Source organism: Aulonocara stuartgranti (assembly GCF_965226115.1).
Source record: "Aulonocara stuartgranti genome assembly, chromosome: 16".
Taxonomy (NCBI): domain Eukaryota; kingdom Metazoa; phylum Chordata; class Actinopteri; order Cichliformes; family Cichlidae; genus Aulonocara; species Aulonocara stuartgranti.
Genome location: NC_138952.1, coordinates 3,565,273 through 3,592,209, shown reverse-complemented (window position 1 = coordinate 3,592,209; position 26,937 = coordinate 3,565,273). Strand labels below are relative to the sequence as shown.

At 39.2% G+C, this 26,937-nt stretch overlaps 3 protein-coding genes across 4 annotated transcripts in view; all 3 read right to left on the bottom strand.

The window, feature by feature from the left end:
* adarb1b (adenosine deaminase RNA specific B1b) overlaps positions 1 to 9,125 on the bottom strand; it is a 128,520-nt gene extending 119,395 nt beyond the window's left edge. For both annotated transcript variants that reach the window (XM_082508119.1, XM_082508117.1), the window contains exon 1: positions 8,820 to 9,125. The gene's annotated coding sequence lies outside the window, so the exon portion shown is untranslated. The remainder of the gene's footprint in view (positions 1 to 8,819) is intronic.
* Positions 9,126 to 18,297: 9,172 nt separating this feature from the next.
* Positions 18,298 to 19,224, bottom strand: LOC309690395 (olfactory receptor 2K2-like; the record flags this gene model as incomplete). The annotated part of the gene is made up of 1 exon (XM_082507429.1): positions 18,298 to 19,224. One exon carries the CDS (start codon positions 19,222 to 19,224, stop codon positions 18,298 to 18,300), a length of 927 nt encoding a protein of 308 aa, XP_082363555.1.
* Positions 19,225 to 25,297: 6,073 nt separating this feature from the next.
* LOC309690394 (olfactory receptor 5F1-like) lies at positions 25,298 to 26,227 on the bottom strand (the record flags this gene model as incomplete). Its single annotated transcript, XM_082507428.1, has 1 exon — positions 25,298 to 26,227. One exon carries the CDS (start codon positions 26,225 to 26,227, stop codon positions 25,298 to 25,300), a length of 930 nt encoding a protein of 309 aa, XP_082363554.1.
* Between the last annotated feature and the right edge of the window lie 710 nt (positions 26,228 to 26,937).

Genomic DNA, 26,937 nt, shown 5'->3' with positions numbered 1-26,937 from the left:
CTAATACCTGTCAATACTCTGAAGGCTAGCCTGTGGAGCATTTCTGCAGCTGAGTGATCCAGTTAACTATGACGAGCCGCAGACCCAGAGGTCTTCCGTGTCCTGCCCTTTGTAGTGCTAGCATGCATGTGTGTGTACAGCATTGACTGTAATGTCACATTTACGCTCTGGTGATAACCGTGTCTGGCATGTGCATTAGCCCTTTCTTCTGTTTTCACTGAGAACTCATCTCCAGCGAATGCAGAAAGAGGTTATAAAACACCTTTGAAAAGGTGCAGGCTCTCCTCATGTTCAACTGTCGCCATCTGTGCACACTCACAACATACCCAACGCCTCACCTTTAAAGGTTACTGTTTTCCCTAACGTGAGACTAATGTACATCATGCACACACAAGTGTCTTGCTTAATGTTTGCTATATGAACAACGGCCATAACCTGTAACTTTCTCTCTTCACAATCTGGTGACAGGGCTGATGGAGCAGCATCGATGTTGCACACTTCAGGCAAGCACATTATGTCTCGGCTATACAAACCAGGGTCGTGCTCCTTCCTTTGCAAAAACCCTTACCAAGTATCCATATCATGTCATTCTCCAAGATGACAGCTTGTTGTCTTTTCCCTCAGTACACGCTCATCCATGGACTAAAGAATCCGACACAAACAAATCCTCCATTTAGGCTTCTGTTTCTGACGGAAAGGTCTAAGATTACTTTGGCACAACTTCTGTGTTTGTGTGGCCTAGTTTAGTAATTTGATGTAGGTCCACAGTGGATTAAGGCATGGAGAAAAAAACTGTCTTTGGCATCCTTGGCAATGTGTTTACTTTTTTAAAGTGTTGAACTGAAATCGAAAACAACCCAACGTTTCACACAGAATTACACTGTATGTGTGAAAGCAAGAGGGCATGTGTGAGCATGCATGCCACAGGAGTTGCACCTGTGCTTTATTTTTATTGCTTAAATAAATAAAACCACATTCTCTGAGACAACGTGCAAAGGAGAAAAATCGGTTGCCTCTCCAGCTAGTGTCTTAATGTGTGGATGGATTTCAGCTCCACCGTCGTGACAGTAGTCCCCGTTGTGCTCTGCAGCCTCTGCACCTCTCTATCTGCAGTGGGTTCTGGTTAGAGCACCCAAAGGTCTGCAAAAACCCAAAGCAACAACTACTGTATTTTTCTGACCATAGGAGACACCGGATTATAAGGCGCATTAAGTGAAACAAAACAGTCATATAAGTCAAACATTACTCAACCCATTCTTCTTGCATTGATTCATTAATGTTGAATTCTCTCGCAGCTGCTCTATTCCCATGTTGTTGGGAATAGAGCATGTTGTTAGGAACCCTTAAGTTAACTTTTATTGAGTGGAAAAAAGTTAACGATGAAGAGATGAGTGTTCATTTGACTTTGGGACCTGAAGAAGATGGAGTTTTGGACCCAGATTACTCCGCGAGGCTCCGGACTACGGCAGCCGTAATGCTCCGACAATCCATGAAGTGGTGCGGCTTTGTAGCTTACCAAAGTCGTACTACAACATTTTTGAGCGCCGTGTACCACATTAAATCGGTTCGACGCTAGTAAGCACAACCAGAATTCATACACTGTCGATTTTTGAGAAAATTAAAGGATTTTAAGGGCGCCTTATACTGCAGAAAATATGGTATTGTTCCCAGCCACAGTTCAAGATGTTAGATACGAGTCTCTCCAGCAGCTAACCGACACTGACGACTGCCACAACGGCATCCTGACTGCAGGCCTGTAGGAGATACCAATGTGACCGTTATAGTCGACACTCTCACTGCATATCCATGTTAGTAGTTGAATAATAATATTCATAAGTTAACTGTACACAGCGAGCAATGGTAGGAATTCAGTATTCCGACTGAATTAACGTCTGACAGTCAGGGCTGATGCCTGTTTTTTTCTGGGACTATTACATTTCAAAGGAGTGTGACGAATCAAGCGAGGTAAAATCCCAGTGATTATGCCCCAATCAGTGAAACATTGGTAGGTGTGTCATTGTTTCCAAAAGTCTCCATTTCTCTGGAAACATTTGGAGACTATTAATCCAGAAAGCCCCGGAGTTTTCAAAAAATGGTCAGCATTTCCAAAACCCAGCTTTTGGAGTTCTAAAATGCCAGAGTAGTGTGGATGGCAGAAGTTATGCATTTAAAAAACATACTAGTGTGGACATGGCCTGGAGGCAGATTTTTGCTCTGTAAAAAAAAAAAGGATATACACACTCCCTCACCCAGCATCCATAACCTGTCCCAGCACATTATTCCAACATCAGATAGGAGCGGCTTGTGCAACTTTGCATTTGCATCCTTTTTACAGTGTAATTAACCGGTCTTGTGGACAGCAAGGCACATCTTTCTTCATTTGTTAACTAGTTATGTTGTTTTTATTGAGTACAACATTAAGTGAGATCATCAACATCTCAATTATCTCTACTTTTCAACATGTTTCTGCCCCTCCCTTCCTCTCTCTGTCATGACAGAGAACTTTCCCCGTGGAACGACTATAAGCACGTCTAATTTGTAATGTGTTCGGTCAGCATGTCCTGAGAACGAGTTCTAAAAGAGACCATGCAATGACCCATATTCCCCAAGTGATGAAGAAATGCTGAAAACACATAACACTACAAGGTGACACGGGTGAAAGCGTCTACACCTGCAGGTTTGTTTTTCTTTTTTATGCAAAGTGCACTTTGCATGGCGTGCCTTGTACATCAAGGAAAACTGCAAAGCCAACACTTTGTAGTGACAAAGCAGCAGGACAGAACATGAACTGGGGGTTTTGGGGTATTGTCAGCAAATCCAGCAATGCATCAAAAAGGCTTTTGGTATTTATGCTACAACTTTTCCTACGCATTGGCATTATTATGTAAAAACTTGAAACCATATCTGGTCCTAAATTTAGCTTGAGCAAAAAGTCCTACGATGTGACAAGAGCAGAAAGACTTCCAGACTGCATTGTTAAACCTTCATTATATCTGTGCAACATACCATAGATTAATTTATACCCTTGAACCTGTCATCTCCAGTGTTTCAGTTTGTAATTCAAATTAATAACAGAAACCACAACTATCTAACACTGCAACAAAGATCTTTACACTAATACCAGCCAGTTCGTGCCTTCTCTTCTCTACTGTAAGCTCAAAGAACAGTAGCCCTTAGCAAACATTATCGTATAGAAGCATGTTTTACACAGACTGATTAATTGATTGAACTCTCCCCTTGCGTGCAATTAAGTCAAAAATCGATTGCAATTCTAATTTGAACTGGACGGGGAACAAATGCATTTCTGACAGCTGCAGTGAAACGTGAAACAGCAAGGTCATCTGTGGCCTCATTATTTTGTAGCAAAGATGTGAAACTGACATGGACTGCATGGTACGCGGGCTGTGCTCATGCTCGTGATTTTCAAGCCGAAGAGGACAAAGCGCTTTACAAAGCCTTTCAATCACCCACACATCCACAGACATTACTGTCACTGCAGAATTCGCACAAACCAACAACAGATCCACACATGACCACAGCAGAATTATTAGCGATTTTCTGCCCTGCTACACTGCTGAAACATCGGGGTGCATGACAGCTGGTCAAATAGCTTTAAAATAAGGACGACTGCACCGCAGAAGAGACCAGTTTACGTAAAGCTTTTGGCAACCTGTCTCAAAAACGATGGTAGATTTTTACAATGTTAGCCATAAATAATGTGGTGACAATAATTTCGAAACAACTCTTTCTTATTACTGCTTAATAGGAATTATATAAAACATCTTGGATTGAAGTTTCGCTACGTAAAGCACTCATTCAATAAAGTTGTTCCAGTCTAACTGTGCTCCTCTCGTGGCAACAATTAGCAACATTCACTGATTTGAGGAAACATTGTAAGAAAGAAATCACACTTTTCAAACCCAAAACAGAAACCGTGATTTGTTTTTAAATGCATTTTTATATTGATTTCTTTTAAAAGGCTAAAATCAATTTAGCCGTTGACCCCAAAGCAGTGGACTGTTTCTGTGCTGGCCAGCGCCTCTGTCTGATACTGAAATGATGCCACGATGAACAAAACAAAAACCACTAAGAAAAATAAAATGACAGAACTCACAACTCTTTTTATTTTCCAGAATAAACAGTCTCAGTTTGAACATTTCATCTTATCTTTGTACTACTTTTAATAAATTATCGAGTTTCCATTCTCCTGCTATTTACATCTCACACAGTGCTCCAGCATTTGTTGGAGATGTGTTTGTAAACCTGTTTTGTACTCGTAATTCACTTCTGAAAAGGTAAAAACAACACAATGTGAACTTTTATCTCTGTGGTTACATCATATGTGTAGCTTTGAGTGTCAATAGAAACGTCAATTTTATTTATGCAGCACATTTCCTCACATGTAAACTCAATGTGTTTAACACAGGAGACAAAAACATACAGTGGTCAGTAATGGCTGGGCAGTAAGCCTTGACAAGCTGTACATGAATGCATGTACATTATTTTTCTGTATGCAAACTATTGTCATTCTCAAGTTTATGATGTGTATCGAGTGATACTCTGTTTAGAAGTTATTACACAGGCTGTTGCATGCAAGCATAAATGCTGTAATTACAGTACAGCTTAATTATTGCATTCAGTTCCATTTTCCAGATTGCAGTTCTGAGAAATTCCTGCACTTTTCTATAAATGTTGCATTTGTTTGAGCTTGATTTAAATAGTTTCACCATGTCAGGCCTGCAGAACTTGGACTTCTGTACTGTAAATACAGTCAGATAGTCATATCCTTCTGCTCACTCAGAGGCAAACACATCTTTAATCTCAGCTCAGTATCATATCTTTCTCTTAAAACTCAAAACGAGAAGAAGAATTTTACTCATATTTGGTCAAAACAGGAACGAGACAAAGGTGTTGAGTCTGCAAAGTGTCGCACAAGAGCCCGACGGGCTGACGAGACTGACAGGCTGACGCAACACTCTGAAATACTAGCTGCTGTTTACTTTAATCAATAACTAAGTGAGGCAGAAGAAAACAGGATGCCTGGTGTTTTTCAGGAAAAGTGCACAGGACAAAAGATGCAGAGCTTACCAGAAGCTGCTTGATAAGCAGTACCGGGGAAGTCTACAGCGTTCTACTCCATCGAGAAATGTGTTCGTTTCAAACCACTCACCAAAAATATGTGAAAACAATATATAATCGCACTACGAGGAACCCCCCCTCCCCTCCCTGTGTAATTGCAACAGTTATCAGGAGAACAGTTGATGTCCCTGCACACCATTCTTACAGCAAGTCTAGGGTGAAATGTGTTTTTGCAGCACTAACCCAGTCCTGCTGGGGAAAGCAAACATATTCGGGAAGGCATGCAGAGCGATTCCATTTCATCCAACCTGCGTATTCAAATACTTTGCTTCAAAATAGCCACTCATCATTCAAGCAGGTACTCCTCTTGCCAGTGAGACAATGCGGCCAAGTTTGGTGTTTGGCAGTGGCTCATTTGGTCTCCGAACATCAGAATTCCTGACACTGTGGCAGGAGCTGAAAAACACCAAAACAGCGTGAACGTAAAGCTCACATTCAGCACTTTCTCAGCAACGCTGCACTGGGTCCCTGTGGTTTTCTTCAAATGTGTATTCTCATCAGTGCCCATTAGCCTGCAAATCCTAAAGAAATGCTTTCTCTTTTTTTAGAGTCTTATCCGCATAATGGGCACTGGTGCGTTCACCGGGGTCCGTACGCCAGTGTCCAGAAGGCAGGGAACATATGGATCGCTGACAGAAGCTTGCTATGCCCACACGGGGCTGTGTGAAGGTGATGGGTAGCCGTTCTGTTGCCTCTGGGTTTGCATTACAGGAGCATGAAAGGAGAGCACGCTGACAGCCAGCAACAAATTATTAGTGTGAGTAGCAGCAGCCTCTGTTCTCCTGCTGCTGCTTCTGCTGCTGCATGGGTTCACTCATACAGCAGCATGCAGCATTCCTGCAGCTCACACACAGTTAGCCATGCGGTCAGCAGCACCCGGTCTGAGCTGTTTTTTACTCAAAACTTGTCACCTCAGCAAAGGGAGCAGTACTGCAGCACTTTTTTTTATGAAACATGTAGTGAGGCTTAGTGTAGTGTTGCTGGGAGTATTTGCTAAGGTAGCCCTGACAGGCTTCCGTTTTAGCTGACTACTGCAGCTGGATTTTGCAAAAACCTCACTTACTCACTTTAACACAGCAAATCAGCAAAGTGGCTTGCCTCACAGAGCTGCAAACAGATGCCATGTAATTCATTTAAATGAAAACAAGTGTTTGTCAGCAGCATGCTTCTCCTGCATTGCTGTTCTGTGAAATAATCCCACTTGTGCTGCACTGGTAAAAAGGAAATTGTGAGTCATTTAAGCCAGATCTCACAAATCACCACTACTATACCTTTAGGAATGGAAAACATGTTTGCTTTATATGAATGAACATGACCGCAAACCATACACACACTCAGACGGTCTTTGATTGCCATGGTGACGGTATGAAAACAAGCACGCACGCAAACAACCGTTCGGGGGTACTCGTGTATCGCCACATGTCAGAATAGCCTCTTACTGCCTTTGCTGACACTTTGTTGACAGTTACAACAGAGTCCACTTAAAGTTTGCATGAAAAATGTGCCTTCGGGGCAAACTCGCAGAACTGCAGACCAAACCTTTTTTCAAACGGCAAAGTGATGTTATTGGAAACTAAAGGTTTATACTGGTGGTACAAGATAAGTGCAATCCTATAACTCCTAAAAATCAGCAATGTTTCAATTATCCATCTGGCTCTAATCAACTTTAAACAGTGAAGCCACGTAAATAGTGCAGCTCAAAGTGCAAAGAGAATTTCAGCACAAGAAATTTCTAACAATTCCTACCTGAAAAAGACACTGAGACAGCTCTGTATTACTGGCATAATCTCAATGTCATGTGAAGACGTCTAAGGCTTCTTTCACTTGTGAAAACAAGATGCACAATTTTTGGAAACATGTTACCAAGTTTTGTTTGGAATTATACAATTCAGTGGCCGACTGTACAAGGCAGCTTGACTTTTGTAGAATAACTGAATCTGAAAGGCGCCTCACACTTGCTCTGTCCCGTAAGAATGTATGGTGTGGAGTGTTCAGGTGTGTCATCAGAATGACACAATCTTTCTAGGAGAGGCAAATATAACCCAAATTCAGACGGTGCAGTGATGGGCAAAAAACCCAAGAGCTACATCACAGACTCTACAGGCCTCAGTTAATATGTTAAATGTTAAAGTTCATAACAGTACAGTTAGAAAAAGACTAAACAGGTACAACTGATTTATAAGTGTTGCCAGGAGAAAGAGTTCATCTCTATAAAAAAGCATGGCAGGACAGCTTAGGTTTGCAAAGTTGCTTCTGAACAAACCACATCCTTTGGATAGATGACAGCAACGTGGAGATGTGTGGCCATAATACGCAGCACCATGTTTGGTAATAAACACACATCCCATACCAACTGCCAAGCACGGTGGTGGAGGGGTCATGATTTGTACCACTGCTGCCGCAGAACTTGGGCACCTCGCCGTCACTGAATCGACCAAAACTTCCTCTGTATACCAAAGTATTCTAGAGTCAAACATCCGACAGATAAAGCTTTGCCAAAATTGAGGCATCAAACACTGTAACGATCCCGAGCACATCAGGAAAATCTATGTCTGAGAAAGCCCAGACCTCAGCCTGATTGAAATGCTGTGGCAGGATCTTTAGAGAGCGTCCCATAAATAAATGCCCAGAAACTTTTTCATGTTTTCTTCTTTTTCACATGAATTTAATTACATTATTGTAGCTTTTTTTCAGTTTTGGAGATTTTTTGTGCACTTTTGCTGAACTTTAAAGGTGATAATTTGCATATATGAGCTACCTTTAAGGTCAAACGGCTCACTGTTCTGTGTCGTTGACCTTGTATAACTACATGTTTGAGGATTGAGGCATTTTGTTTTTGGAAGCTGGGTCCTCTCCTCCCACATAAACATAAAGCAGGCAAACAAAAAGCTACTAAACTGGCACTTGTAAACGCAGGTCATGAAATGTAAAAATTCATTTTTAATATCAGGTTAATAACAGCAATAGCATGATTAATTATTGCTGCTGATAACTTATGATTACACACTTTCTCTCCACATCCCTTCAGTCGTATTAGAAGTAATTCACTTGCAGTAACAGACACGCTGTATAAAGTGCATTATTTTGAGCACAGTAAAGGTTTAGTGTGAAAAAAACAAACAGTCCACGGGGGTTTGTGAACAGAGTGGCCTGAGATGAAGTCAAATTCTTGGCCTGAATCCTTATTACAGTCCGCCTCTGATACAGTTATAACACTTTTATACATAAATGACTTCTACAAGACAGCAAGCCTGAAAGGAGGCGGCTTCACCGTGCACGGTGAGTGGATTGTGTTGCATGTTTTTCTCGTGGACAGCAGCGAATCTAAAATCACACCTGCATAACGTAACAGCCCAGCGTGCTGCAGCAGGCACAGGCTTTGTAGTACGATATCACTGTTAATTGTGCATGATGCAGTCTCCTGAGCAGACCTTCACAGGCACTGACAGGGTAAAGCTGATAACAGCAGTAACAGCAAGGTGAATTTAAAAGGCTTACGCGTTTATTTAAAAGCGACATATCCTGGCTAATTATTCATGTAATTCTGACCGGTGAGCCCTAACGTCTGCGCTGCTCCGGAGGATTACCAGCCTAATATTATATAAACACAACCGGAACCCAAATCACATTAGCATGTTTCATCCACTGCAGACCCAAAATAACACAGAACGGATACTTACTGATGGCCTCAACGGGAAGCCGTGAATTCAGGATACGTTTATATCTCGTCCGCCACTTCAAACCCCAAACGCAGATGCCTCGTCTTCCTCCGTGTCGTCGCCGCTGTGGAAGAAAAACGAGCACAGGCTGAAGAGAGCGGCTGTACGGTCGCATGTACCGCAGTGTTCACAGCCTGCCGTCGGCCTCCTTCTTCTGCTCCGTGTTTCGCCGCGGCTGGGGAAGGAAACGCTGCATTACTGCCGCTGAGCGGTGCGGAGTCGGTGCAGGTCGGTCAGGGATGTCCTACCCCCCTCAGACGTCCGTGAAGTTACCGTAGCAGTAATTAGCTTCCGCTCGGGATTTTCAAAATAAAACACAAAGGCCCGCAATGAACCCATCTTTCATAAACATCGTATATAAAAAACACACACACACATAGCGAGAAGGTCAAAGACATAACGCTCAGTAACTGTTGACTTTAAAAGCGTTTAACATGATATTTAGTTTGAAATCTAGTTTGCACAAAGCTCCTACAGGGGTGTTTTATGCATACTGTTATGCAAATATCTGAAATATTATTTTTATTCTTGGACTAGAGTTTCAAAATTCACGATAATTATTATTTACCTTATACTGGACCTTGGTGCAGCAGCTACTTATTTCATTCACTGTCAGATGCAAGCAGTTTTAGACACCACACCACACCACCCACAACCATACATAGATAAATAATAAAGATATCGAAACTTTTAAACACTGTTTTTGTTATCTGTTATATTGACCACTGACATCTTATATGTAACTTAGTTTGAAATCTAGTGTGAATAAAGCACTTAAAAACAAATCAGTTATGCAAATATCCAAGTTCATGTTTTGTTCTTGGACTGTACTGGAATAAGTTTGCACGTTTCAGTATTCAAGATAACTTTATACTGGACCTCAACCATTGTACACACAAGCATTGTACACACAACAGTACCCACTCTCTAATATAACACAATAGACAGATAAATAATAAAAATGATTGAAAATTAAACAATATTCCTGTTATTTATCTAATAAATTCTTGATTTATGAAGTTGTCATATATAAACAATAATACTGAATACCTATTATTTTCTAAAATTAATAAAAGAAAATTAATGAAATGTGCATTTAGCTGAGTCGAAATCACAGTCGTTGGGCTCATTTGTCTGACGTCATTATTTTAAATTACTGCGTTATGTTTCTGATATCCTCTGAAAAATTTCAACTTTTATGTCCACTTTAAATGTACATTTAAAAAAAGAAATTCTAGTGTTTTAATAATAGTTTAAAAATAATCCTTCCAATAAATAACTTAAGGTGAGAGTAATTGCGTTAAAAGACACATCAAGCGAAGCTGAACTAGGGCTGGCTTGTACTTTCATGTAATAGGGTTTTGTACCACAACATGGTCCAGCGAGCAATGTCAGCTATAATATACCAGCAAGCCATTAAAAAACACATTCATATTTACATTATCACGCTGGAGAAGGCACAGCCTCTTCAAGACATAAGGAAGAGCCAAAAGAAAGTGTTACAAAATGGTCAGACATGTTATGCTACTGAAAAGAGTTACATCATTGTATTGAAACATGTGCAAACATGCATGGGAATACAACATACAAGTATAAAAAAAATACACAGAGTTTGTGCAATTCTAATGAGCTTCACAGTCAATATTTGCTATGTCCACCTTTCTTCTTCAGTTTAGTTTGAACTCTTTTATAATTTCTGTAAGTAGTATTCTAGAATCGTTCTTTAGGCCTCTTAATTATTGATTCTCTGTGTATATTCTTTAATAATTAGAGTCTTAGTTATTTGTTCCAGTTTTTGATTATAGTTTATGAGCTTTGTTCTTAGTTCTAAATTTATATCCTTCGGGTTTCTTATTATTGTAATTTCTGTGCGGTTCTTTTTCGTGCTTGATACCTTTGTAATCTGGTTTTCTGTAGGAGTTTTTACATTTATATTTTGATCTATTTTTTATCACAATATTTTGCTAATATTTAAATCTTGTTTTAGACTAGCATTCTGTGTGTCTTTTTAAGTCTCTGTCAGTTACTTCCTGTTTTATTTTGGTAGTCTTTTCCAACATGTGTCTTGTATTTAATTTTACTTCCTTTGTTCCATTTCATTCCTTTATTCATTTCAGCCTTGTGTTTTTACCCTGGTGTATCCCATCTACCTACAGTAGGCCTTCTTTTGTCCTCCACATGTGCAATTCCCACATTTTTTTTAATTTGACAACACACTGCATAATATCGGTTGTGTCTGTCTTGATGTTTTTTACCCTCCCCTTTCCCTTTATCTTCACTTATGGACTTTTCTAGTTGTATGTTTATCTAGTGGCTGTGCACTGATTACATATGGCAGGCAAACACTTTTAAATCTTCGCTCTTTCCATTCATTTCGGGCTGACCCCTGCTGGAGTGTGGGCAGTGCTAATCTACCACAACTGGATTCGTCTTTCGGCTTCTCCTACCTACCACTCTCTAATCTCCACAAGAAATGCTACAGGAAGCGGGGAAGAAGGAGTGGCCGTCGCGTCAGTCTCAGGGCCTTCCTCAGAGCCAGAATTACGGACCATGTACATGCTAACCTGGACACTCCATCATTTTCTCCTTGCTGGATTTACCCGGTTGATCCTCAAGCCTCCTATGCCCGTTCTGCTACACGCTTTCCTGCTCGGATTTGGATAATTTCACGCCGACGGGGAGTTTGTTGAAGCAATCTAAGCACTCTACGTCATGCTTCTAGAGGTGACTTAGTACCCTGGCCACAGATGGCACTGCTTAATGTCAGGTCGCTGGTATTTAAATGACTTCTTCTCTACTAGCGGCCTTGATGGTTTATTCCTTACGGAAACCTGGATTCGCCCTGGTGAGCCCATCCCTTTCTCTGAACTTCTTCCTTTGGACTGTGCCTTTTTTTGTTCACCGAGGCTTTCTGGTAGGGGAGGTGGTTTAGCTTCGGTTTTTAAAAACGTATATAATGTTCGGCAACTTTCCTCACCTAACTTTGCTAGTTTTGAAGCTCAGTTATTGGAGATGACTGATTCCACAACCCCTCAGTGTGTGTTGGTCTATCGACCGCCCAAATATAACAAATGTTTTATCTCGGACTTTGCCAACTTCCTGGGTTCCATTCTTTTTAAATATGACTCTGTTCTTATTCTTGGTGATTTTAACATACACCTGCTTGCTAAAGACTTTCTTGCTTTAATGGACTCTTTTAACCTCCTTTAGTGGGTAAATGAACCAACCCACGTTAAAGGCCATATTTTGGACTTGGTCTTTACGTATGGCCTGGATATCTGTATTAAGAATATAAATGACGCTGGGATTTCTGACCATTTCCCAGTTTCTTTTGATATTGGTTTATCTGCCCCTGGATCTCAGTCTGGAGCTCTTTCTCGTCCACTACGTGTACTCAGCTCTGAAGCTGTGTCAAAGTTTGCTGTGTCTTTTTTGGATTCGGCATTTATGATTCCTGACTGCTGCTCAGTTCGCTTATCTGATGGTTATGCTAATATTTTGTTATCATTATTTTCATCTACCCCTGATTTGGCTGTACCTAACTACTGTTCTCTCTGCTTGGTTGATGGTTATGCTAATATTCTGTTATCTTTTTGTTCTTCTATTCTTGATTCTGTTGCTCCCATCAAAATGAAGCGCTCTAGAACCTACTCTCATTGCTGGCTAAATGATATTATGCGTGCTTTACGCTGTGTTTGTCGCCGTGATGAGAGAAGGTGGAAAAAAGATAAACTTCAGGTTTCTTATGATATGTTACGGACCAGCCGCTCAAGTTTTCAAACTGCTGCTAGAATGGCTAAGGCATCTTTTCTTTCCAAAGCCATTGTGGCTAATGGTCACAACCCCCGTGTGCTATTTAAAATTCTTAAATCTGTTGTTAATCCCTGTTCTGATATGTCCTTGCCATATTCACAAGCTCTTTGTGAGCGTTTTCAAATTCTTTTTTTAAACAATTTTCATGGTTTTATAATTGATACGTGCCAGGTCCTTTTCTCTTTTCCCTCCCATCTCATTTTTCCTATCTTATTTTGTCAAGCACCTTGGTATACCCTTGGTTTTTTAGTTTGCTTTATAAATAAAGTTTATTATTATTATTATTATTATTATTATTATATAAAAAAATGATGGGTGGCTCAAGACTTGTCCCTGTGCAAAAGTCAATAAGACTTTATGCATTATACCCACACTTCAGCAATTTGCAGATGATTTTTTTGCAATAATTTATCTACAAACGTCTTTATTTATACAGCACCAAATCACAACAACAGTCGCCTCATGGGGTTGAAAAAAAATCAGAAAGCTCACACTGAAGAAAATGAAGTATGGTGAATATGATTCACCTCAAAGAAATAAAGTATGGATTTCTAACCAGAAGCAATATAATCTTGCACTCTGAATTTAAAATGAAAGTAGCAAAAATTGCTTACAGAAGCTCATAAAAGTTAAGTCAAATTTAGTTAACAAACAAAACCTGATTTCTTGATAAACACAACTCGTTTGCTGTGGTAAATGTTATTTTAATGAATCAGAAACTTTATTGTCATTGTCATGAGAACAACGAAATTAAGAATGGTCCCCGATCATTGCATCATCCCTAGCAATATCAAAATATAAATAAAACAATAAAATTCAATAAATAAAATAGATAGAATACTTAAAATACTAATAAGATATAAAACATTCACATACATTCCCACACACATGCTTCAGACCGTGCATAGATTAACACAAGAGTGGCGTGATGGACATTTTTTTGTAGTATTCAGATGTGTTATTGCAGTTGGATAACAGCTGTGTTTGAGTCTATTAGTCCTTGCTCTGATTGCCCTGTACCGTCTGCCTGAGGGCAACAGTTCGAACAGGGAGTGGCCAGGATGTGAGGTGTCTTTTATGATGTTTTGGGCCTTTTTAAAACAGTGGGCGTTGTGTAGAACTTCCAGTGTGGGGAGAGGGCAGCCAGTGATCTTTTGGGCGGTGTTAATGATCCCTTGGAGTGCTTTCCTCTGAGCCCCTGTGCAGCTAGTGTACCAGATGCATATGCAGTAAGTTAGAACACTCTCAATGGTGGCTCTGTAGAAGGACACCAGCAGTCTCTGTGTGATGTTATTCCTCCTGAGAATTCTCAGGAAGTACAGTCTCTGTTGGGCCTTTTTCAGCAGCTCGGAGGTGTTCACACTCCAGGAAAGGTTCTCCTCTATATTGACTCCCAGGAAGCGGAAGCTTGCCACCCTTTCTACACAGTCCCCATTTATGAATAGTGGTTGGATCTCTGCCTTTTTCCTTCTGAAATCTATTATGAGTTCTTTGGTTTTTGAAGTGTTGAGGAGGAGGTTATTGGCCTTACACCATGACGTCAGCTGCTCCACCTCGTCTCTGTACGTAGACTCGTCTCCCTTGGAAATGAGCCCCACCACTGTGGTGTCATCTGCAAATTTCACAAAGATGTTGCTGTGGTGGCGAGGAGTGCAGTCGTGTGTGTAGAGAGAGTAGAGCAGTGGACTGAGCACACAGCCCTGGGGTGAGCCAGTGCTGAGACTCAGGGCTGAGGATGTGTGATGGCCAACTCTGACTCTCTGTCTACGGCCCGAGAGGAAGCTATTGATCCACATGCAGGTGCTGTATGGAAGCCCCAGGTCTTGTAGCTTGGCCACCAGTTTGTGTGGAAGGATGGTGTATTAATCTAACTCCTGGCCGAGTCTCGGGAGAGTAAAGAGTGTCTCTAACTTCCAGCAACTGCAAAAAAGTAGCTTACAGCACCTGAACCGCATGACAGCACTAATTTAACACAAAACAAACAAAACACCAAACTCCAAACAACCTGCACCGCAGAGTTACACAACGATGGCACGATGAGGTAAGATGCTCACATGAATGTATTGAAAGCAGATGCAGTGCTGCTTAACTGGAGCACAGAAAGTGTTGAACATGGAAATGAGTCTCTGTCTTCACTGTTCAGTTCTGCTGCCACTGCCGCCAAGTGCTTGCTCATACAGTACATCCATGTTACATAGTAGAGTCTTTACTTTACAATATAAAGTGAACCAAGTGCCGGCTGCAAACCTTATGAGGGGGCTGTACATGTTAATGGGCATATAAACACATTCTTAGTTAGCGTATTGTCTGTCTTGTCTTAATGTTGGTTTATGTTGGTTTATAATGGAGCACTGTAACAAAAAAAATAATTTCCCCCAGGGATCAATAAAGTATTCTGATTCTGATTCTGATTCTGATTCTGAAAAGGAGGAAAAAACTCACAAAGGAGAGTGGAGTGTAATGACCAAGGGGCCAGTGAAAGAAAAGCAGTTTTCAGCCCCATGCGTGCAGTTGTTTTACATATTGCCCAAAGGGCATGTCCACACGTACTGCTGATGCTGCAGGAACCAGCCTGTTGATTCATTTTACTCACTCATCCTTCACATTTGCACTGGCTCTGTAATGTGCCCCTAATATTCTGATTTTAATCAGGTTAAAAGCTCAAATAGAATATAAATGTTCCATATAAACACCCAGCTCAAAATAAACAGACTAAGTACAATTTCATTCTGGGCTGGTTTAAACGTTTTGTTTTTTTTTACTTTGAGTTGAAAAATGTGATGCCATCACAAAGCGGTGCGTGACCGAGCTGGTGACCAGCATGAGCTGTGTATGCTGCTGAGGCCCATGTTTGTAAAATGAATAAAGTGTTGAATTCCCAGTGTCAATAATCCAGTCCATTAAACAACACCAAACAAGAGTCAATAGCAGAATAAGCTGTTTGCCATTGGCAGAGAAGATTTGTGATTTTTTTTTCTTCAACCTACATACGCAGCTCTGCCGCTCAACCACAAATACATTTTCCTTATAACTGTGGCACCATTTAAGGGAGACCAAACAGGCTTCTTGGCAATAAGATTTATTGTCAAGTAGCCTTGTTACAACAAAGAAATTATTAACCAAACACAAACTTCCTTTCTTTTTGTGCTAAGTTTAAACCTGATCGCTTTCAAGATAGATTCACCCAGTGAATGACCTCTGTCAGTGTAAATATGTGTAAATATATGCATATTCAGTGATCATTTGGAGTTATACATAATAATGACCTATAATTCTGCTCTGAATGGTTTAGGACCAAAATACATCAGTGACCTCCTGACCCAGTATGAACCATCCAGATCCCTCAGGTCATCTGGATCCGGTCTTTTATCAGTTCCCAGAGTCAGAACCAGACACGGAGAAGCTGCATTCAGCTTTTATGCTCCTTATATCTGGAACAAACTCCCAGAAAGCCTCAGATCAGCTGAAACACTCAGTTTATTTAAATCCAGGTTGAAGACTCACCTGTTCTCAGCTGCATTTGAATAAAGCACCAAATCCACACTTTTAAGCTTAAATTTCAAAACTTACACTAACTACTGATCTTATCTATTTCTGATTTTATCTGTTTTGATTTTATATACTGTTTTGTTTGTTTGTTTGTTTGTTAAGTGGGTTTAGAGCTCTGGGTAGCTCCCCAGCTGGGTCTAGACTGGGTCTAGAGAGTATTTTAAATTCAGGGAATTTAAAATAGAAAGTAGCTCGTCCACAGGAGGACTGGTAGCTCCCCTTACGATAAGGGTTCAGATCGCGCGAACAGGTGTGAAATGTGTGTGTTTAGTTAGTTCGTTTGTTTGCTTGTTTTAATCAATTTTAAATCATGCTTTTTATTTGTTTTTGTTTCTAATGTCTCTGTAAAGCACTTTGAATCACCTTGTTGTTGAATTGTGCTATACAAATAAACTTGCCTTGCCTTGCCTGAACAAAGAGGTGTGAAACACTAACATCAGCCAACGGATCCCGTCCACCATAATTTTCTTCCCACTGAAATAAACTTAAAGTGGGCTCTGTGACGTAACACTAAATCCTCAGACGTCAAAATATCTTAAAAGGCACAAAGGCAGAACTGTTTCCAGAAAAATGAGTTCCAGTCAAATACATCGGTGTGCACCAGACCGCATTAAATGATTTGCACGGCTGATTTCTATAACTGATTCCAATCAAAATTCAAATGAATGTTAATAACTGTGCACTAACATGTAACACCTTGGTTGAAATATCCTTCACTGCCTAAGTCAATGAATCCTTATGAAAGCATCATCAGATTAGGTGTAAAGAGTCTAAAAATCCCAAGCATTTCTCAGAAGACATCATGCTGACAAACTGGAACATGTCACATTCCCACTATCAGCCAGATTACTTACTTCCTGAAAAGCTTAAAATAAAAGCATATATTTACTGTTATAGTCCACTTTATCTTTCTAGCAGACATTTACTTCTAAGGGATAAACGGTGTCTTTAATTATCTCTATTATAGTCATTGACTCAGGAATATACTTTTATTTATCTGATAACTCACAAAAGTCTCGTTATAAAACCGATTTATTTGACAACTCTGAAACAAAGTCATTAAATATTGTAATTGTTTTATTCAGAGATAAGAGTGGACAACAGAGCAGTAACAAACCTAATATTGTGTCAGCAAATGGAGATAAAAGTGAAAAAGTTAAGGTGAACAATGATGAAGTGAAAAATATAAGAAACCAGACAGCAGTTTGCATCCCGACCCGTAGGAAACAACGCTGATGAATCGTGCTCCATCGTTCTGGTTCTGTAGAAAACATGTTTTGTGACAACTAAAAGAGTTTAAGCAGTCTGAGAGTGCTGAGAGAGAGCTATAGTTTCACATTTATTTTAACCATCAAAAGTACATTTAGTGGAAAAATATTAAAACCTTCAAACTGTTTAAACTATTGTCAAAATTTTCAGACAACTTGCAATCCATCAAACAATTTTCAAGTTAGTTGTATCATTTTTAGTGGTGATTTCAATATGAGAAAAAACAAAGTCTTCTAATGGTTCAATAAGTGTTAAATGTAAAAAAGATAAAAACTCAGAGAAGAAAGAAAACACTGAACTGAAATATGATCCTTCTCCTGTCGTACAGGAGTGTCCCTTCAAACCTGCAGGAACTCATTCAGAGCTGTGGATAAAACTGCTTCATTCTTCTGGCCGTGTATCACTTTTATAAGATGGTATAATATTAAAGTAGAATGACACTCTGATAGCTCTGCCACATTTAAAAATGTTTGTCTTTGTCATGTGCAGTCTCTACAGTAACTAGTCACTGAATATTTTAAACTGTAATGAGAAGAGAGGCTGTAAACTTTTATTTTGTGTGAATTTACAGCCCTTCTACACACAGATGCTATATAGTAATTAGGCAAGTGAACATCAAAAATACATGTGTTGAAATGGGAGCCACAAGAGATATGCAGATAAATATTAATTTATATCTGCTTAGACTATTACAAAAAAATTTCAGACAACACAAAATTGGAGTTTTCTTAGACCTTTTTCAAAGCACATGATCTTTAACTGTGCATGATTATAAGACTATGAGTTTCCTTACTAAATAACACAAAAATCACTTAGTTTTTAAAATAACAATAAAAACTTTTTTCTGAATTTTGGTCAGTTTGAAACCGTACATGAGAGGATTCATGACAGGAGGAATGACAAGAAACTCTATTGCTATAAAGTTTTGAAGGACTTGAGGTAAAAACTTTGAACCAAATCGCGCACTCGTGGAATCGAGAAGCATTATTAAAACAAAAGTGTGTAATGATACGAGATGTGGGACACATGTTTGCATGAACTTTGCTCTGTTTTCTATAGACTTTACACATGTTTGAATGATATACATATAGGACCAAACTATAAAAACACCATGAAGTGCATAAATAATTATTGTAATATTTGCAAATATGCCATTAACTATAGTTTGTGCTGGAAAACAAGCGAGTTGAACAATACTCGAGTTCACACAGAAGAGTTTGGAAATATACGGGCTGCATAACTTCAATCTAAATGTTAGAAAGGTATTCAGAGCCATAATGCAGAAAGTTGTTGACCACAAAAAACATGCAAACCTAATGACTCTTTGCTTTGTCATGATAGAGTGGTACTTCAGTGGCTGACATATGGCCACATATCTGTCATATGCCATGAGTGCAAGAATCGACAGTTCACTACAGGCAGAAGAATAAATCACCTGAGTCTGAATAAGGCAACCGTAATATGAGATGAGATGAACATCAGAGAGGAGATCCCAGAGAAATTTGGGAAAGAAACCTGCTGTTCCATAAAGTGCATTGATGCAAAAGACACAGAGCAGAATATACATTGATTCATGGAGGTTGCTGTCCAAGATGATGATCACAATGAGAGAAACATTGACGAGGCAAATGATGCAGTAACACAACAAACTGAGGAAAAAGAGAACAAACCTGTGACTGATTGTTTTATTGAAACCTGAAAGAAAAAACATTGTTATTACAGAAACATTATTCATTGTAGGTCAGTCCCTCATTGTGTCTAATCTCTGTTCTCCTCACTTCTTTATCTAGTACAGATAACAGCAACATGTGAGCTGGGATTTCAAACCAGCCAATCAATGATCTGGAATGAAAGCTCACAGCTTTGGAAGATCATAGGACATTTAATATGTTTCCTTTACCAACCATAACATAAAACAACACAAATGTGCAGGTTCTCAAGAAATTTGAATAAAACAACTTTAAAAATATTTAAATAAATGCTTTCATGATGAAATATGTTCATTACTTGCATTTTGTAGATTCAGAAAAATAATAATTCATGTTAGCAGTAATGACAGCCACTTGTGTCAATCAGAGATCATTTTTGTAATCTCAGTCTCTCATTGAGCGCCCTCCTGTCACTAGCCAGCACGTCATGGAGTGGGTGGGAGGTATTATACTGGACAGCATCCACCTCTCAGACACCACCTTAAGAGAGTCCAGCTCTGTCCCCATAACATTACTGGCCTTGCGGATTGGTTTATTGAGTCTGTTGTCATCTGTGACCCTCAACCTGCTGCAACAGCACAGAGGATGGGACTGGCCACAACAGATAGCATTGTCCGACAGATGTTGAAATAGTCAGAAAAATGACTCTGGCCCTTCCTGTACAGTGCAGTGGTGTTTTTAACTCAGTCCAGTTTATTATCTGTGTGTAATCCAGTGCTCCACAATATTCACATTGACCCCCTGGATTGAAACATGGGTCACAGGTTTCCTGGTCCTTCTAAAGTGCACAATCAATTCTTTGGTCTTTGCCACATTGAGCTGCAGATGATTCTGCTCACTCCACGTGACAAATGGAGTCAACCACAGCCTGGTACTCTGTCTCATCATCCTCACTGATGCATCCAACCACCGCAGAGTCATCAGAAAACTTCTGAAGATGGCAGGTATCTGTGCAGTGGCTGAAGTCTTTGGTTTAGAGGCTGAAGAGGAAAGAGGAGAGGACAGTTCCTCGTGGTCCCCCCTGTGCTAAACATGCTAATGACATAATTTCTTGAATATATTACATAGATGTTATAACAGTAGTTTTACCTATAATGTATAGATTGTATAATTTTAAAAGTGAATTCTTGTCTCACAGGTTAGCGTGTCCAGCAACTTCCAAATCCCGGCCCAAATATGCTCTCTAATCCTGTCGCTGTGATTTTAACACAACGAAACAGTATCCCAGGAATCACTGACAGAAAGTAATTACAGAACACAGCCATAAAAACAATTTTTCTTTGTATTTTCTTTAAGAACTATGCAGTTAAGAACTCCAGGTTCCCATCCAAAAATCCAATAAGTATTGGTATTCATTTAAAAGTAAGTCTTACTGTTGATGTTTTGAGGTCTAATAAGAGTGTGATACAGCAAGCAGCAAGGTATCCTGCTGATATCAAACCACATTCATTTCTGTAGTTTTTACTTGAAACTTCTAGTTATAGACAGTGATGGAGATTTTAAAAAATAAAAGTTTTCATAATAAATAAATAATAAGAATAAAAACAGCTTTATTTCAAACCTTTGGTTAATGTTCATGTGAATTGTGGAGGGAACAATGAGTCATTTGAAAGAATGAAAAACACCTATGAAACATTTCTGTTTCATAGGTGTTTCATTATATGTATGAAACACCTAAGAAGACATTTTAATATTATGTCAAGTAAATGTTGATCCAGTTTTCCAGCAGGGAGTGCTATTTATCTGTTATTAACCACAAGGAGGGCTGTTATACCCCTCATGTCAAACCAGTGTTTTATGGCCTCTTTATCAAATAATTTATGACTTAGGAAGTAATACAGGAACTGATAAAAGTTCATGTCAGTCATAATTTTTCTGACTATTATAAAATTATGATATTTCATAACTTGTTAGTAATCAATAATCATATGCACAAAAAATATGATCATGAAAAATATGGATACTTGTGATAGTTTGAGGTTAAGACAAAAAGTTCACCTTATTTGACCAAAAATGACACTTTTTAAGACAACTGTTATGGGGGCCCTGTGTGTGTGCACGTGTGAAAATGTGTTAAATGAAAATAACAGTCTTATTTAAACAGGTGCTTTTGTAACAGTGAGGATGGGGAGAGTTGGAGGCTGCGTGCCCCGATGGAAAGGTTTATTACATTTTATTTGCGCCTTATCAACACCTTGGTTAAATTTCTGATGTAATCCAGAATTTAAAAACAAACAAACAAACAAACAAAAAACATTAAATAAAAATAAATAAATTTAAATAAAATTAAATAAAATTAAAAAATTTGGGATACTCCCCCGCAAGCTCCTCATGTGTCAGGGCTTGGCTCTGTTCCTGGACTCCTGTCCTCTGGTAATAATAATAATAATAATAATAATAATAATAATAATAATAATAATAATACATTTTATTTGAGGGCGCCTTTGTAAAACCCAAGGTCACCGTACAAAGAGAAAATGACATAAATAAAACAGTAGATTAAAATAGATCCTAATAAATTAAAATATTAAAAAAAAACAAACAGCAAAATACAACCACAAACAACAACAACAACAAAAACAAACAAACCCCCCCCCCAAGATTTGACAGTAAGTAAAATCTGTATTAAAGCGAGTAAGCCAGTTTAAACAAGTAGGTTTTGCGTTGTGATTTAAATAAGGGAATCTATATTTCTTAAGCTGAAGGAAGTGAGTTCCAGAGCCGAGGAGCAGAGCGACTGAGAGCTCTGTGCCCCATAGCGGTAAGACGAGCAGAAGGAACAACAAGATGAAGATCTGAGAGAGCGGGAAACTGTGGTGATATGAGGCAGATCACAGAGATAAGAAATGCAAGGTTATGAATGCACTTAAATGTGAGAACTATGATCTTTCCATGCAGTGAACAGCGGACATTAATGTTTTTGTCACTTTTTATGGAATCAAACTCAAAGTAAGGTCAGTACTTCCACGCTTTAAACGCTGCACGCTCATACTCTCTCCTGCACTCGATATATTATCAATTGTTGATCTGCAGACAGCTGTTGTCACGAACGTCGCACTCGCTTACGTCACTGTCATGAGACACTCTTGCAAAACAATCTCGGTTTTTAGTAACGCAGTAACGCAGCGTTCCTACGGGAAAGTAACAGTAATCTAATTACCTTTTTTGCAATAGTAATCCCTTACTTTGCTCATTACTTGAAGAAAGTAATCGGATTACAGTAACGCATTACAAGTAATGCGTTACTGTAATCCGTAATACTGTAACCCATCTCTGCTAACTACACAAGACAACACATTAACTACACACTCCAAACACCTAAACGTCACAAATCTCTCACATCTCAAAACTCGCTCTCTCTCTTTCTCTGCTGTCTTTATCTCTCTCTCTCTCTCTCTCACCATCACTCCTAAGCATCTTGTATCTAGTATCTTGCCAAATATTTCCTTGGGCAAGCTACTAACCCCATGGTTGCCTACTGGTGGTGGTCAGAGGGCCCAGTGGCGCCAGTGTCCGGCAGCCTCGCCTCTGTCAGTGCGCCCCAGGGCAGCTGTGGCTACAATGTAGCTGCCATCACCAGTGTGATGTGTGTGTGAATGACTGAATGTAGTGTAAAGTGCTTTGGGGTCCTTAGGGACTAAATAAAGCACTATACAAATGCAGACCATTTACCATTTTTTACCTTAGACAGTAAACGTGACGGAAGTATTCAGGAAAAACACTGCGTATATATTGTTTATCATGAGTCTGGTTTTACGTGGCCTATCAACACAATTTAAAAACTGGTATATATATCACCTTGTTGCTTTGTCTTTAAGTGGTCATGTGATTGGCTTACCACGACTACTTTATTCTTCCTCAGTCAAATAGCAGCACTCATGCGATTGTTTTGCCCCCCTAGCTCCAGGTGTTGTGCCAAAAAGTGATCGTCGGGCACAAAGTGATTGCCGTCCGAGGGAGCACGCGCAGCTGCTTAAAGCTGTAGCGCACAGATTACTTATATAGGCAGCTACTTCTGTGCAACTGATATAAGATGCGGTAAACTGAACACAGCTTCAAGCGTCTGTTTGTTGAAAAATAGTAACGCGACCGCTCCGCATTTTCTTGTTAGTAATGGTAACGGCATTGTAACGATAGAAATAGTAATTAGTTAGATTACTTGTTACTGAAAAAAGTAACGCCGCTACTTGTAACACAGTTATTCCCATAACTAGAAACAACATCAGAAAGAAGAGATATATGATAGTGTGTTATTGTAAAATAAAATGACTATGATTTATGTGCAATAAAATTATATAAAACATACACCAAAGTACACGCAGAACTTTTTATTAGTAAGTTACAATGCGATCACATGCACTGCGGAAGACGTTTCAAAAATAATGCAATGACATTTCATCATGTTTCAGTTAGGCGGGTTAAGAATCAAGCAGTGAAGTGAAAAAACATTTGTTCTGTTTATAACTATTAGAAAATGTCTGATTGAACACAGAAGAAAAATGCACTTTACTGCACATCTTCATTTTGTTTTTCTAATTCCATTCAGAGATGGACTTGCTGTTGTGTTTTGGATCATTGTCCTGCTGCAAAACCCAAGTGCACTTCAGCTTGAGGTACGAACAGATGGCCAGAAATTCTCCTTCAGGATGTTTTGGTAGACTGCAGAATTCATGGTTGAATTTACCATAGCAAGTCTTCCAGGTCTTGAGGCAGTAAAACGGCTCAAGAACATCACACTAACGCCACCACATTTTACTGTTTGTATGAAATTCATTTTCTAAAATGCACTTTAATTTTCACACCAGACATAACGGCACACAAACCTGCCAAAAAGTTCTACTTTTGTCTCATCAGTCCTCAGAGTATTTTCCCAGAAGTCTTGGGGAGCATAATCATGAGCCTTTATGTCTCTTTTAATAAACGTGGTTTTCGTCTTGGAACCATTTTTGCCAAGTCATGAACACTGACATTAGCTGAGGCAAGAGAGGCCTGTAGTTCTTTGGATGTTGTTCTGGGGTCTTTTGTGTCGTCTTGGATGAGTCGTGCCTGTGCTCTCACAGTAATGGGATGGTTCACCACTGTTTCATGTTTTCACCATTTGTAGATAATGGCTCTCACTGCGGTTCCATAATTTTAGAAATGGCTTTATAGCCTTTTCCAGACTCAGAGATCTCAAATACTTTGTTTCTGATTTGTTCATGCATTTCCCTGGATTGTGGCATGATGTCTGGCTTTTGACGATCTTTTCGTCTACTCCACTTTGTCAGGCAGCTCATATTTAAGGGATTTTTTTGATTGAGAAAATGTAGCACTTTTTCACACAGGACCATGTGTTTTTTTTGTTGGTGGTGGTTTTTCACCTTGATATAGAAACTGCATTTTGTGATTTCGTGTGTTATCGTCATCTTAAATTTGTTCGATGTTCTGAAACATTTAAGTTTGACGAACATAAAAATAAAACAGGAAATCAGGAAGGGGGCGAACACTTTTTCACACCACTGTAATGACAAATGTTGTTACTGGTGGTGGTTTTTCACCTTGATATAGAAACTGCATTTTGTGATTTCGTGTGTTATAGTCATCTTAAATTTGTTCGATGTTCTGAAACATTTAAGTTTGACGAACATAAAAATAAAACAGGAAATCAGGAAGGGGGCGAACACTTTTTCACACCACTGTAATGACAAATGTTGTTACTGACAAATCTGTTATTGTCGTAAACAGGAATGACGTTGTAAACTCATATTTACTTTAGAATTAGAATTACAGCCTCTCTATATGAATGCTATATGGTAATTACAATATTGTAATAATGTAGGATCTTTATCTTACAATATTAGGCACCTTGAGGTGACTGTTGTTATGATTTGGTGCTACATAAATAAAACTGAATTCAATTAAATTAGGCAGGTGGTCATCATAAATACATTCAGTGCAAAGATATGTAGGAAATGGAAATGACCTGAGATATGAAGATAGAGATTAAAGCTGCAGAACTGCTTACATTAATATCTTTTTTCAATGCACATAAGAAAAGGATCTGATCTGTAACTGTCCATGATTACAAAAAATTTGTTATCTTACTAAATAACACAGAAGTCACTTAGTTTTAAAAATAACAACACTACAAATTGTTTTCCGAATTTTGGTCAGTTTGAAACCATAAATCAGAGGATTCATAATTGGAGGAATGACAAGAAACTCTATTGCTGCAAAGTTTTGAAGGGTCTGAGGCAACTCTTTCGAACCCAGTCGCATATTTATAATGTCCAAAAGCTTTGTCACAGCAAAAGTAAATAATGAGACGAGATGTGGGACACATGTTTGCATGAACTTTGCTCTGTTTTCTATAGACTTTACACATGTTTGAATGATATACATATAGGACCAAACTATAAAAACACCGTAAAGAAAATAAATACTTATTGTAATATTTGCAGATATAGCATTGATTGCAGTTTGTGCTGGAAAACAAGCGAGTTGAACAATACTCCAGTTCACACAGAAGAGTCTGGAAATATACGGGCTGCATAACTTCAGTCTGGATGTTAGAAAGGTATTCACAGCCACAATGCAGAAATTTGTGAACCACAAAAACCATGCAAACCTAATGACTCTTTGCTTTGACATGATAGAGTGGTACTTCAGTGGCTGACATATGGCCACATATCTGTCATATGCCATGAGTGCAGGAATCGACAGTTCACCACAGGCAGAAGAATAAATCACCTGATTCTGAATAAGGCAACCGTAATATGAGATGAGATGAACATCAGAGAGGAGATCCCAGAGAAATTTAGGGTAGAAACCTGCTGTTCCATAAAGTGCATTGATGCAAAAGACACAGAGCAGAATATACATTGGTTCATGGAGGTTGCTGTGCAAGATGATGATCACAATGAGAGAAACATTTAGCAGGCAAATGATGCAGTAACACAACAAACTGAGGGAAAAGAGAACAAACCTGTGACTGACTGTTTCATTGAAACCTGAAAGAAAAAACATTGTTATTACAGAAACATTATTCATTGTGATTGAGAGAAGTGAAGCCTAGTCTCTCACATCTGGTCTCCTTTCTTCACTCTTCTCTGTCTAGTTTTGTCTACAGCAACATGTGAGCTGGGATTTCAAACCAGTCAACCAATGATCTGGAAAAAATCACAGGGGATTTAATATGCTGCATATACTAAACATCTCCTTCTGAATTTATAAGTTCGCTCACAAAGAAATGGATAGTGTGTTCTTATGATACTTTTATTTTATGGAGAGAAACAGAATATGAACCAAACAAAAGAAAAACACATTACATAAAAGTTATAAACTAATTTGCATGTAACTGAGTGAAATAAGTATTTGATCCCCAACAACCCAGACAGAACTCCAGCTCTCACAGATTGGCTGTGTGTGGCATTGCAGATTACAATCAGTCAATCAATTACAGATACTCCTGATCTCAACTCATTATGTACATAAAGCATACCAGTCCACAGAATCAATTTCTCCTATTTGGATTTCTCACCCAGTAGCGGTTTTAGATACGGGCGACACGGGCGTTTGCCCGGGGCGGCATCGTGGTGGGGGGCGGCATCACGGGCATCGGCAAAAAAAAAAAAAAAATGCTCGTACTCATGCTGCCCCGACGTCATGCCAGCGCATATTGTGAATGGCATAGGCATCGATCGGTTTTCTATCGCCCATTTGCTGGGAGTAAGGGCGCCCTCCGTTTGCGAGGTGCGCCT